The following is a 15,159-nucleotide window of genomic DNA, read 5'->3' as shown; positions in this document are numbered from 1 at the left end:
GATATTTGCAACAGATTGCCAGTATTTTCTACGTGTAAATATTGTTGTGATCAATTTATAGAGAAACAGGATATACTAAATATAGTTATTCGAACTTATATGTAACTAAATATATTTATAATTTATTGTTATTATTATTAGAGAAATATCAGAAATTCATCGATAATAGTTTCATGAACATAAGTTAAAGTCAAATATCACCGATAAGTTTGCAAAAATCGTACGTTTCTCGTTACATCTTTATGGAACTTGTTCTTTATGAATTGTGATTGTTTTTTTTTTTTTTTTTATGAGTCATAGTTGTTTTTTTTCACGAAATCTCACGAATAAATTTCTCTCTTTCCTTAGTTAAATCATCAGGAATGAAATTTATTTTTCTATTGTTCTATTATAAAACTATTTCATTTTATTTCCGATCGGATAAAATTAAAATTTTAATTCTTACATTTAACGCTTGACTGTTAAAATTATTATTTTAAAAAGTATTATTCGCTTATATATTCATTTCAGTGCATTTAGTTGTTATCCTCGTTTCGTCGTAGCTTTGGATTTTAATTTGGAATTTAATTCGTCTTATCAAATATCACACAATTAGTACGATAGTCAGTAATATTTAAAATACATTTTGAATACAAATTATTTAAAAGATATTGTGTAGATAATTTTATTTTAGTAATACGGTTTATTTAAACAAATTGCAATATTTTAAATCTAGAAATGAATTCATAAAAATACTTCGCGTTAAAGTAGTAGACTCTTCAAAAATTGATAGTTTATTTTAGCATGGTATTTCCTTCAAACGTTTCGTATTCTTAAATTTTAATGAGAAATTGAAATTAATGATCATGGAAAATTAATGAATATAGAATAATTAGCTATTAAATTCAAAACGAGCGTTCAATTAATTCTCCGATGTCGAAATCATATATAAACAGATATTGATCGAAAATAATAGGTTGTTATCGGACGTCCGGTTGAGAACACATTGTATTAAAAAAAAAAAAAAAAGAAAAGAAAGAAGAAGTAATAATTTAAAATCGACGCTTCTTTGGCTTTTTAGATCGTTGATTTGTCTTTTCTTTTTCTTTCTGTTCGTTTAGCAGTAGACGAAAATGATACGCATGTGAGAGCCACCCACAACACCACCACTACCACCACCACCACCACTACCACCATCACTTTCAACACCACCACAAATCGTGCGAAAGTTAGAATGAAATATCCCAAGAGCACGCAGAACCGACCTCAACCATTGTACAGTCAAAAAATAGTAATAGGCTCGGAGGAATTAGTCGGGCGTAACATCGATAACGTCGTCAGGCAACGTATAAACGCTCTCGAAAAAAGTCCGAAGGTGATCAGGTCGACGGCTCTGATAATAAAGAGTTCTAAAATACCGGCGGAATCACTGAAAGCTGGTAAAGAAATCGCGAACGAGACGTACGTATTCCCGGCAGAAGACTCGGGAACGATCATTACAACGGTGATAGACGGTCCATTCGATTCTAACATCGGTAAGACGATCTTGCGCAGGTCTAACGAGCAGGTAAGCATGCTCGTCCGTCCTCAGGAGAATGAGGTTGATTGTCGCGGCACCGCAACCACGATGAAAACAGCAAACGGTTACATTGCATCGGCAACAACTGACGTCGAAGACGTTAGAAACGGAGTCGGAGCCACGAAACGACGGGAAAGGACAGGTAAATTAGGCGATCCTTTCTCTTTCATTCACAAAATAACAACACATATGTATGGCCCTTTCTTACATTTTATCGCTATATACCTATGCCTTTCTTATTGTTTGACGCTCCATATTCAGTAAATATTATTTATTACATTCGACTGGATATCGTGTCTTCCTTCTTTTGCTCTCTTCATTTTGCATCGAATTAAGCGTAACAATGGCATGAATATAAAAAGTATAAAGGCATGGTCCTTTTGACGATCAGGTTTCACACTGCACCGCACGTGTAGATTGTAGAGTTTTCATCTAGAGGTACGTAAATATCGTGTTATCGAACATTATACAATCAATTGTTTAACTATATTATTATTATTATTATTATTATTATTATTATTATTATTATTATTATTATCTTGTTCATAATAATGAATTCTTTGCTCACTTAAATCTAGTTTTATTCCATTTCTTTTGTAATCGTTGTATTATTGTTATTATAGTGCCAATTTCTTCGAATTTTATATTCTTGTCGAATTGATTAGTTCGTAATAGAATTTTCAATCAAAAATATGCTTTATATTTCTTTTCGAATCTGTCTATTACATATCATTGGAAATCAAAGAAAGATAGGTATAATTTATTTGAAATAAATTCTCGTATGCGCGTACGTAAATAGGCACTAATTGTAACTCAAGGGCGCATAATAAAACAAAACTGAATTTCGAATGTTTTTCATAATTTCGAAATAATTTGCTCACAGTTAATACGGTTTACGTCAACGTTATGTTATTTTAAGGCATTCGATGCGACAATTCGAAAAATGATAAATTTTTAGTTTTTCCAAATTTTGGCTATTTTGCTAATATTTCTTTAGTAAGAGATTCATTTTATTGTTAAAATAAGAAATCAATTGAAAAAGATCGAGAAAGTTATATAGTTCTTGTTACTTTTTCTAAAAAAAAAAGAAATCGTCATATTAAAAAATATTATAATAAGCGGAAATAGTCAAAATTGGGAAAAGCCGCTAAAAATATTTCTCTCCTACCAGAAAGTGTGTGTATAGATGAATGCAATACATTAACACCTGAAGAACAATTCATTGAAAAGTATCAACAGTTAAAAAGAGCAAAGAGTTAAGATCTGAAGAAAATTGACTACAGTGGCAACGAACATTATTCTAAAGAAGTCTCTCATCCATCCTTTGTGTATTTTCTAAAAAAAAATATATTTAGTTACAATACTATAACATTATAATAAAACAATCATATACTATGAAAATTCTCGATTAAATGTTCAATTAGATAGAGGAGATTCGAGCAATTAGTCAGAAGTGAATTTCTAATTGGAATATTCATTCAACTTAAAGCATTCAGTTGAATGCTTAGATTCAGTCTATGTTATACTTTATCAGCAAAAGAATTTAAAATTAAAGTAATAACCTATTGTGTATTATTTGTTTCAAAACATATTAATTTTTTCAGGATTACTATTGGAGCTTTACACTTACTGTGTTTAAATTTATTCTAATGGTGTCAGTTTTTTCATTTTAGAATTTTCACAACTTTAGAATTCTTTCTAATTAAAAAAAGAAAAATTAAAAAGTTATAGCAATTGTTCTCAAATTCTTTCAAATCTTCTTTCAATTGTTTCAAAATCGACAAGCAAATTTTACAAAAGGGAAATTTTTTTCTATTACAAAGATCACTTTACAAATAACATAAATTTTAATTAACAAGAATCCTTTAACAACTGCAAAAAAAGTGAATTTCGTATATTTAATAACCACCGAGATAAAAAATCTTAACCTAATCTAAACTTGGCCTAATATAATATAAATTGGTAATATTAAAAAATCTATATTTCAAAAACGATTTCGGTATCAGAAAAATTATAATTTAATTTTTCTCCCTTTCCGTTTATTTTCGCATAAATTACAATATACTTGACATGGAAAAACTCAGACATACAATGAAACGTTAAAATGATAATTTCAAAATCACGATATATTATAATTATACAGGATAGTCTACTTAAGTGAGGCCACCTAAATATCTTTTCGAATTGTGATGATGTAAAAATTACTTTTTGCCTAATATGAATGATATCGAAAGACCAATAACTGATAAGAAAATTTTTTTCAAGGTCATCTTTTCCGGAATTTTCAAGGTCATTGGTGTTTTTTTCATACAATCATATTTTTTTTCATTATATCGTGTAGCTGGTAAAAACATACGTTCATATGTGTGAAGTACATGACCTTGAAAATTTAAGTTTTACGCATAAATTTATATCTGTCGGCATTAGAAACCTTGGCCAAAACGCGATAATCGAAAGCCTAATAATGAATGTAAATAAACATTTACTATTTATTACTTTATCAATGCTATTATTTAACCCGACAGCAGACACGTGAGGATTCAGCGGAATAACTAATACCAACTATACATATTGTTTCTTGGATTCTTTGAAGTAAAATTAAAATTCGTATACATCCATATGTATAATATATATGTATTAATGTCATTTTTATAAAGAAATAGTAAAATATACAGATATTCATATATTATCATTAGTCAAATATTACCTTTTACTCGGTGTACACGAACATCCCATGTAAATATTTCCGTTTCAGAAGCCCACGTATGTATTAGTTACTAACATTTGTTGAAATCTGACAAACATCTCATTATGACAACGTACGATACATAAGCGATAGGAAATGTAGTAATCCTTAAATATAACAAAATGTCTAATAGTTTACTTCCTACAAAATATATGCTCCGGAAATTGCGACACAACCGGTAGAATGTGATTGTACATGTGAAAATATCGAAAAAAAACAATAAAATTTTTCCATATGATACTTTGTTCTCGAGAAAATCAAGTTTGAAAATTTATAAAATATAAATTTAGCTAATTCCAGATAAGGATAATTAAGCAATTATCCAGCAAAGGATAATTAATAAAAGATTATCCTATGTGCAAAAATAAGTAAAAAGTATAGAACAAAATTTTTTCCAGTTTCATTTTTAGACTGAGATTAAGAAAATAGACTGAATACGTATTTCGTTAAAAGTTGCTTACGCATACTTAAATAAATTTACAAACTTGTTTCGATGTTCTCGAAAACGAAACATCTTACAAAAAAATTTTTTCATTTTCGTAAAATAACTCTTTGTTAATTATTCTTTTCTATCGCGTCTAGAATTAGCTAAATTCAAATGTGATAAATTTTCATACTCAATTTTCTGGAAGACGAAGCATCATATGCAAAAATTTTATTTTTATTTTAGACATATTTTTACATGTGGACTCACACACTGGCCGATGTTACTATAATTTCGGGAACATCCTGTATATGAAAAAACTTGTGACATTTCATACTGTACACAAAAATTATACATTCAAAAATCCATAAAACAACATTGAATGTATTTTATCAAATTTTCAAGTAAATAAGATCTCTTTCAGTCCACGAACTCATTTATATAAAAAATAGTAATGTTACGAATACTATGTATACTATTGAAATTTACGAATGAAAAGTAACTATTGTAATTATAATTGCTTTTATGTGATTTTTTTTTTTTAGAAATTGGAATTGTAAGTTTCTGATATTTTTAAGGATATGTCAATGTTCGCACAAACATTTGTTCTTAAATGTAATTTATTTTAAATTTTTATATTTTTCAATTGAATCAAATTAAATACATTTTTATGTCAATTGATACGATTTTATACTATGTATAACCGACTCTATTTCAGATTAATTGAAAATGACTATACATATATACATGTATTTTGTTAACTTAATATGTTAATATTATTGAATATAGTAGAATTGAATGAATACAATCGATAATTAACATTTTGTGACTCGGAAAATATTTGCTGGTTTTTAAATATGTGAAAGAAAATTATTATTAAATACTGAGAAGTTATTATAAAATATTTTGTTAGGCAACTGAAAAATTTCATTTTCTAAAAATTCTAGCAAATAATCAACTTAATAACTGATTGATGAAAAAAATCTAAGCTTTTCCATCACGTTCAATAGGTAATTTTTGAATATATTATTAAATATTCTTATCTAAGATTATCCAGTTTTAAAAAATATTTTTGTATAAAACTTTAAGGAATTTTGTTTTGATTCTGTTTCCATATATAAAATAATTCTGTATAATGAAAATTTCACTTTAGATCTTAATTTCAATAGTTAGTATCATTTTATCTCATTTGTTTCAGCTTGTTTTCATATCATTATAAATTACCCATTTCTTTATTGTGTATATTAATGTAATAAGCTATAAATGAAACGTACAAGTAGAACATAAATATATTATTCTGACATTCATGATTCAGAGTTTTCGATATTTTGAATATTCTTTAAATTTTTACCGCTTATCCTAGATGGTGTGAAAAAAAATATAATTCTCTTCTTTCCACACAATTTACACTATATACTGTAAAACTTTGATGTAAAATTTTCTTAGCTGTTTATTAGAATATTTTTCGATACTATTTTTCTGAGTACTAAATTTTTCGTCCCCATTGGAAGAAGCAACTGTTGAAAAGAAATAGTAATTAGATAGTGCAATATTAAGTACATACTCGGAATAAGATAGGTTCAATCTAGTTGTAATACAATCTAGTTGGAATAAAAACGCGCATGCTTAATCGAGTTAATGATACTTGATTTAGATAGTAAAAGTTTTGTATAAATGTATAAATGTATATCTACTATATCATCTCCGTTTTTTTTTTTTTTTTTTAAATAATCATCCATCATTGATCTTTAAAGTAAAGATATTACAACTTTCAATTACTTTAATTTCAGAAAAATATTTGTTCCGTAATATAACATAAAGCAAATATACAATGTAAGAATAATATAAAATGAAAAACAAAAATTCTGAAGAAGACATGCGAGAAGATTATAATAAAAGCACGTAGACGGCGCATTAAGTTTTCTTTTCAATTAATATAACAATGTGTATATGTATGTATAATATAAAATATGAACAGTTAAAAAAATGTACTGTTACTTATTAAAGGAATCATTCCATTCTCTAATCATTTTACAATACATATATAGTTTCAAGTTTATCCTCCTTTTGCTTTGTTATAAATCTTATTAATAATAATCAATTAATCTTTATCTCTATAAACGAAAAATAAATGCCGTTTTATTAAAACTCATTTAGGGATTTTGTAATACTATATACATGTAACGAAGACAGTTACATCTACGTCACATTAAATTTTTCAATCAAAATAAAAAAAAAAGTATAATTCATTTATATTTTCATACGTAATAACATTCACAAATAGCGAGATCATGTCTCATCACCCTGAAATTTATAATGTAATCATTACTAAAAATTTTCGGAAATTTCTGTTTCAGTCGGTCAACACGAAGGTGTAATTAACGACTATTACTTTAGAGATTCTTTCGATCATTCGTCATCAGAAAGTCAACTATTGGACGCGTCTGGCAAACCGCACAGTCGTTCGGTGACCCCGGTGCCACAAATGCAGAAACTTCAGAATTCGAAAGTTTGTCTTCAACAACAGCAACAGCAGCAACAACAACAGCAATTCCAGCATCAACGGCAACCAAGTCGGCGTTTAAATACTAAACTGAGGCACAAAAATCTCCGAATCACGAGGCTTTTCATTCCAGCTTTTATGCTTACGATCACAGTTCTGTTTATCGTGATCGTCATGGTATTCGAGACAGACACGACGCTTTTCAATAACTTGCGTAAGACACCAGAAATGGTGGCTCTGAAGAACCAATACTACGTCCCTATTAAGGAGTTCTTGAGGACAAAGCTCGGCCTATTTTGATGCGACCCGACAATGACCAGGTTAAGGTCGCCCTTTGTCACTATGTAACTTCCTTCAGTGCCAAGTCGAGAAGATGTTGCCGAGGCCGGGGAACGAGAATACCGTTTCTTGTTCACACGTCATTTCCTCTTTCGATTTTCATACGGCATGACGACTTGTTTCTTCTTTTCTTTTTTATTTTTCTATCTCTGAATCAACGCGGATACATTGAGTTGATATTTGAAGTTTTTAGCTGAAGACTGTCTTAATACAGAAATAGCGTATCAATATTGGAATTCACTAGCAATGCAGTTAGTTTATTGTTACAGTAAAAAAATATCAAGAACTTCAAGTACCAATTACGATATATCTTTAAAATTGAGCAAAACTGCATTTCTGAAACGTTATTTTCTGCGATAAAAAGTACTTTTGTTTTATTATTTCTGTACTTTTTGCACTGTTACATATATGTATATATGCAGGATGCATCACGAAATAATTTCTACAATTTTTTCGGCATTTACAATGCTTTGGCAAAAAGAGTCTCAAGCAAAATTTAAATAATTTTCAATTGGTTATAAGTTACGCGTTATTAATACTTATTTCAAAAAAAAAATTTTATTTTTTTCATAAAAAATCAAGGTTACCTTTTTGCACTGTGTATTTCTGACTTCACTACATTGTAACTGATGTCAAGACGAATTCAAAATCTGATAACCTTGAATTCAGAAATTACGTTACGGATCTTTCGATAATAGGTAACACGCTAATCAAAGGATTACATACACGCGATAACACAAGTAAATGAAAATTAAATTTTATTTATGACAAACAATGTATTCAATTATGAAAGTAAATGTTCAAATTCATTTTGATATTGCTGTCGTTATATGTTGTCGAATTCAAGATCATGAGAAGATAGTATCAGCTACAATACTATAAAGTCAAAAATACACAGTAAAAATCACTTTTAAAAATTAAGATCTTGATTTTTTAGTAAAAAAAAAGAAATTTTTTTTTTAAATTTTGTTTACTGCAACCATTTAAATTTTATGTAAGACCTTTTTAGAAAACCATCGAAAATGCTTAAAAAATCATGAGAACTATTTTGTGACGCAGCCTTTATATATTTAAATCTTAGTAACTTAACATTGTATATCTACTCTAACAAAGACAAAGTGTTTTGTACAAAAGATTTACATTGCGAGTTCTCGTGTTTGCTAAGTTACGCATAATGTGACAAATTGTTAGGAAACTTTGTTATAGTACCTTTATCAAATTTATTTAATAAATTTAGATGAAAGTCAGTTTCTAAGTATTATAATATATAATATATAAATATATATATAGAGAATGTGTCGCAGATCGAGAAAGTCGTATTTATATTTAAATACAAAAGTAGATTATACACAAATGTACGTTTTCAACTTACAATTAGTAATAGACATCATGAGCAGAAACATCAATTAGTATGCTGCACAACATGTTTTTACTCTTTTTCTGTATAACGAAGCGATGTTATGTATATTTTAATTTTCAACTAAAAGCATATATCAAAATTACTGCATTTTCTGATGGATAAAATTCAGTTTTTAGTATTTTCTGTTTTTAGTCTTGTATATCTAATAAATGCGATCTTCGCATTTGTAAAGTATATTTTTAAATGTCCTCGTATTTACATTAGATTTTACTTTTACTTTATAATTTCAAAATACTACAAAATACTCTCACTCACTGAGAGAATACATAAGTCATAATCCTCACTGATTAATATGAAATTTCATTAACAATCTTAATTTACTAAATTTAAAGATGGTAATTCACTCTCTTGATTTTATGTATATTAGAAAATGCAATGATTGAAATAATATGCAAATATACGTTTAAATTTACTCAATTTCGAATTTCAACGCTAGTGTGATACACATAAGATTCAGCATGCGCGATCATAAACATTATTCATTCGTAAATAAACTAAAAAAATTGTAAACTTAAAATCCGCTTTCGCTGTAAACTTTCAGTTGTAAAATAACTTTTATGAGGCAATTTAATAGATATTATACGATAATATGAAGTGCAATCGGATATATTATGTAAAAAAACGGATGTTTCTTCTACTTTTATTCTAATGTTATCGACGTTTTCCTGAAAATTCGTATAAAGAAAAGGAGTATGTTTCTTGAACTTTGCATTAGCATGGAAGAAACAACTATCGATCGATTGGATGAAAAAAATCTGTTTTTATTCATTTTAATTTTGATTTATTCTTTGATAAATGGATAAATAAATATAAGCAAAATTCAATTTGTGTGCACAATAGGATGAATCGTTAAACATTAATATATAACTATATAACTTTCTTGAATTTTGGTGATATCTGAAGATACTAAATCAAACAATTATCTATTAAAGAGAATAGATTATATTATATTGTATATTTTGCAATGCTAAATTTGCTGGACAATAAATTTTTAGTTATAAAATTTAGTTTATTAGATTATGGAGCATGAAATATTGTTCAGTGACCTAAATTTAATAAATTAAATCTAGTAGGGATTAGCTTACAAATATTTATTTGCAATAATAAATAATATGACAATTAGATTAGTTTATAAAACTCAATATGTTATAATTGTACATTCATGGATATTTATAAATGCATAAAGCTACTTATTTTTATAGTAAACTACAAAACATCAAAATATTTAATATTACAAAAACATAGTTTCTGTTTGTGATATTATTTATGCGATAACAAAACAATATTTTCTTATTATACATATATGTCGTCGAGAACAAACATAAAATGAGTTTCACCTTTAATATCTCACGATTCATCCTATTATAATGAGAAAAATTCGTTTTGTTATGAGTTTTCTTTGATATATTGAATTACTTCCGAAAATTACATAAAAATGACATAATGAAAAAAAATTATCCAAAGAACAAAATAATTTGTCTGGATTTGAGTATAATATGATGTAATGAAATAGTGAAGTAGTGGAAAATTGGAATCCGCATTTTTCTATCTTAAATTACAATATTTTAGATTGTGCTTAGAATCGATATTATATGATATTCTATTCATTAATTTGACATTTTTAGACGTATATACAAACACACACACACATATTCATACATACATTCTATTACTTGATGATCTTCAGAATCTTTATCGCTAAATAATTTTTTATCTAGTAGTATTACTTTTCTTTGTTGATAATGAAGTGGAATATTACAACTGATATTTCAAATAATTTTTAAAAAATATATGAACACAGTTGATTAATATGAAACATGAAACATATGATAAAAACCAGCGTTCAAAAATCATTTTCTTTATTCTTGCTATTAATTTTAGTTAATATTTATTTGAATGTAAATAAAATGACCAGAAATACTTTTTTATAATATAACATTTTAAAAAAATAATAATTTGGATGATGTTTAGATGCAATAAAAAAAAAAAAAGGTGAGATATAATGAAACGAAATTCGTGTGTCGGAAAAAATTTCAATACTCTATTAGCGGATGACATATTTAATACACAGTATATTCGTATAGTACTCTAGTATTAAGTAAAATTGCACGTTTTCTTTTTCCATGGTTTTTGCAATTTCGAATATTTTGAATATTTTCCAACAATTCTCCGAATACATAAGATCAAATGTGAAAGTATCATTTAAAATTTACAATGATCAATTATTTTCAATCGTTTCTTATTAGAGCTGGTTTCATAGTGATGTGTCGCATAAAATGCATGGGCACAGCATTCTATCATTTCATCTGAATTAATCGAAAGAAATTTGCAGTTTTTATTTATTAATTAGTAGATCATTAATTTTCACAGGTCCTAATGTAAAAAGGAAGTGAAAAAAAATCTTTTTGATTATTTAAGAACAAATTTGATATAAGATTTCAGTATTAACAGCTGAATAGTTACATTATTACAGCTGAATAACAATAAAAACATACTTTCTAGAAAATATAATACGATGAAAGCATCTTTAGTGAATTTCTAGTTTAGCAGCTGTTTCCAATTTTGGCTATTTCGCTATTTCGTTTCTTTAATAAGAGGTTTATTTTATCACTAAAACAAGAAACCAATCAAAAAAGATCGAAAAAGTTATATAATTTTTGTTACTTTTAAAAAAAAGCATCATATTAAAAAAAATTATGGCAGGCAGAAATAATCAAAAAAATTGGGAAAAACTGCTAAACTAGAAATTTAGTTTATCTTTTAATAAAAGATCAGAAAATGAGAGTACAGCATTTATTTAAGACTTAAGAGGAGTGTGATCTTTTGTCTTAAAATTATAAGATACAGAATACAAAATTTATGTATATTAAAATCGTTGATCCCTATATGAATTTTCCTTCTCCTATGAATAATGCTTCTAAATATCAGATAGCTTACTCATAAACAACATTGATTTATTAATTAAATCAACATCGATTTAATTGAATTATGTTCGTTAATTTCAATTTTTTACCTTGTATGTTTGTTAGTTGTTTTAATTTTATAGTAATCAAATTTAGCAATGCTTTCCTAATAGTCTCTCATTAATATCTATTGAAATACTGGGAAACATTATAACATTGTTGGACTGTTATAAGTTATATATGGACTTACATAACTGTATAAATAAAAATATAAAAATAAACAAAAATGTCGATGAATGAGAAGGAAATTATCATCGAGTGACAGATCACAAAATTTTTCACTTTCCTCGATATACAAAGTTGACAGTGGATGCGATCTTTTTGATAAAAATGATCGTGCGCGATTGCTAGCTTCGCTAGTGAACCAGCCTAATAAAAAACAACGCATAACTTACAATACGTAAATTACTCCAAAGCAGGAATCGAAATTAATAGGTTCTTTTTAAAAAATTCTATTCCAATTTATGTATTTCGTATAATATCTGTGCTTGCGGGATTTTTATAGAAATGTTACACTTAGGAACACAACAGTGTTCTCATGGAACAGATATTTTAAACAATCGGTATAACAAAATTTCCACGGAAGTTATTTTAAGTTATTTAATTAAAAATACATTTTTATATTCGAGCATTATTCATCGAATAATATTCAATATCAATATTTACTATAAATATTGAGAATTTGTTTAATATTGAACAAATTATCTTTTCCTTCTTCAATATAAAAATTTTCATTTTAAACTTTTATTTTTAAGAACATTTATCTGTTCTTATCGGGATTTGTAAAGTTGTATGATCCATATTTCAAACAGAATCTTCTTAATTTTTTCGATCCCTGCTCCAAAGTTAAATGATCAAACGCTGTACTCTATTAGTAAAAGTAAGTAGTTGAAATGAGAAGTATTGGGTAAATACACATAGATTCGAAAATGCTTTATAGCTACGATACATAACAGTGAAAAAGAACCATAGAATATTCACGTTTCAAAATGCCATACAAATTTTTACATCGTAGAAGAAATAAGGAAAAAATTGTATGCTTACGCCTATCATATTTTAATTCAATAAGTGCCAAACCAATCTCTTGATTTATTATCTTGCAACCTCTTGCGGATAGAAATCAAACGATGCAAAATTCTGGGATCAAAAAGACGCAATCAATCCTGGTCATCAAATAATAAATAGAAACAAAATATATATCGCCGTATATTTTCATCTGCATTGAAATTAACATTTATTGCGAAACTATACGTATATTGCTATGCTTATACAAAGATATTACAAAAATTTAATATATTTCTTTTTTTCAACTCGTAATGAAGTTGTTTAAGATTTCATTAATGTTTCTACAGAAGAGAACAGAAAATCTTGAATTACGTGTACATAGCCTTTCAAAGAAACAATAACTAATGCCACATTTATCACCAGATATTAAGACGTTAACTTCTTACGGTTTAGGTAAATAATAAATTCGTCGATTGCAATTGAGCATAAGTACGAGGAAATGTTTGAAAATGAAAATTACGTTTATCTTTCAACATTGTGAAGTGAAATTGTACATACTATATACACGCTCTCAGATACTAAACTCACCGCTCGAGTTATTAATTTCATCTGAATTGAAATTACTTATACCCCCATTTAAAAGTCTTAGGACAGGAATTGCATATATGTTTCAAAATTGAAAAAAATTAAATGATACTGCACGTGTTAATATAAGTGTTAATATAATAACAATTATATTACATTAAATTAATACATATGAAATATCATTTTTCAAATATCTATTTTGATCTTCGATATATAATTTATTTAATTGAAGTAATTATTTCCACACGATTCAATACATCTTTCCAAAATTCCAAGTTTGTGATAATTATCAGTCTAAAAATTAAAAAATTCCTAAAACTAAGGAGTTGTTGCGATTTTTAATTGATTTATGGATTAAAAAATTGGTGAAAAGAAAGATTTCCAACAACTTTCAGAGAACTTTTAAATAAAAACATGTAAGAAAATCACAGATTCTAATCATTCCTGATAATTAACGATAAATTTTAACGATTTTTGTTATTTATAACATGGTTTATAGCAAATTTCTTTTTTTTAAATGCAATTAATAATTGATAATTGCCAAATTCAAACTTCGAAGAAGCGACATTTCAGATGTACGAATTGAATAAAATATCGTGTTCGATTGAAAAATGTTTATCCACGATAAATATACTGAATATTCAAAGTATCCCCAGACTTTTGAACAGGAGTGTATGTAAAAATTTATGCGATGAAATGTTTCAAGAATTATGGTTTTTTCTTCTCTCTTTTTTTTTTTTGGTATAACAAACTTTTATCGTCAAACTTTGGAACATGCCTACATATAAAATACTCAAGAAATATTCAAATAAGATTCAAAGGAAATAATATTAAGGAAGCATGAGATTAATAGTTTCGTTTTCTTTGTTTTAAAATTTAAAACTTTCGTTTTCATTGTTTTGTACGTAGCAGTATATATATATATAATTTAATAATTTCTTTAATATCTCTGTGTTAATTTACTTAATATTCCACGCTATTTTATCATTGTTTATCTTAATATGAAAATACATAATGTTTCGAATAAAATAATTTCATACAATTGTGTTCATTAATGTAAAAGTCAAGTATCTGAAAGTTGGTTTTTTTCTTTCTGCTAATTAAGATACGTAAGACCAAGAAATAGTAGAAATTAGAATTTATTTGGTTCTTAAATTGAATTGTAAATTATACCTCAAAGATTGTTGCATTGTTAAGCTATATTGTCAGATAATGTTGTGATTCTGATTTTAATTAACTCCTAGAATCAAAGTCAAAGTCTTTTTAGACAAGATTGAGTTAGAAAATTTTTTTACTACTTATTTCAAGTCCTTTTTTAATCATTAATAATGATTTTTGAAAGGAAAATTTCGATGAAAATAATCAAAATAATCAAAAAAATTTATTATATTATTCGAGAATTCTGCATATAAATTACATTTTATTGCTTTTTGATATAATTTATCCAGAAATATCTAAACACATCCATAGAAGTCGTATTATCGTCAGAATAATTGCATAAAAGTCTCAGTTAAATATATCGGTATTTATTTGCTATGAATACGTGTCTAAATATTTATTTGCATTTTGTTCAATCTTGTTTAAAAAAACTTTAACTATTGGCGTCGTATGGCCTA

The 15,159-nt window shown here is 26.8% G+C and overlaps 1 protein-coding gene across 5 annotated transcripts in view; it reads left to right on the top strand.

Annotated features, from left to right (window-relative positions):
• Positions 1-11,636, top strand: part of LOC122536064 (FERM domain-containing protein 5) — a 71,825-nt gene extending 60,189 nt beyond the window's left edge. For 3 of the 5 annotated variants that reach the window (XM_043668125.1, XM_043668132.1, XM_043668117.1), the window contains 2 exons: positions 1,101-1,700; positions 7,086-11,636. In XM_043668125.1, the coding sequence (XP_043524060.1) occupies positions 1,101-1,700; positions 7,086-7,531 (1,046 nt within the window). In that variant the 3' untranslated portion in view covers positions 7,532-11,636. The remainder of the gene's footprint in view (positions 1-1,100; positions 1,701-7,085) is intronic. The other 2 variants (XM_043668140.1, XM_043668120.1) reach the window with 1 other exon arrangement.
• Positions 11,637-15,159: the final 3,523 nt, after the last annotated feature.

Source organism: Frieseomelitta varia, unplaced genomic scaffold (genome assembly GCF_011392965.1).
Source record: "Frieseomelitta varia isolate USP_RPSP 00005682 unplaced genomic scaffold, Fvar_1.2 scaffold_154, whole genome shotgun sequence".
NCBI lineage: Eukaryota > Metazoa > Arthropoda > Insecta > Hymenoptera > Apidae > Frieseomelitta > Frieseomelitta varia.
The sequence above is the reverse complement of the archived record's forward strand: the minus strand, read 5'-3'. Positions and strand labels throughout refer to the sequence as shown.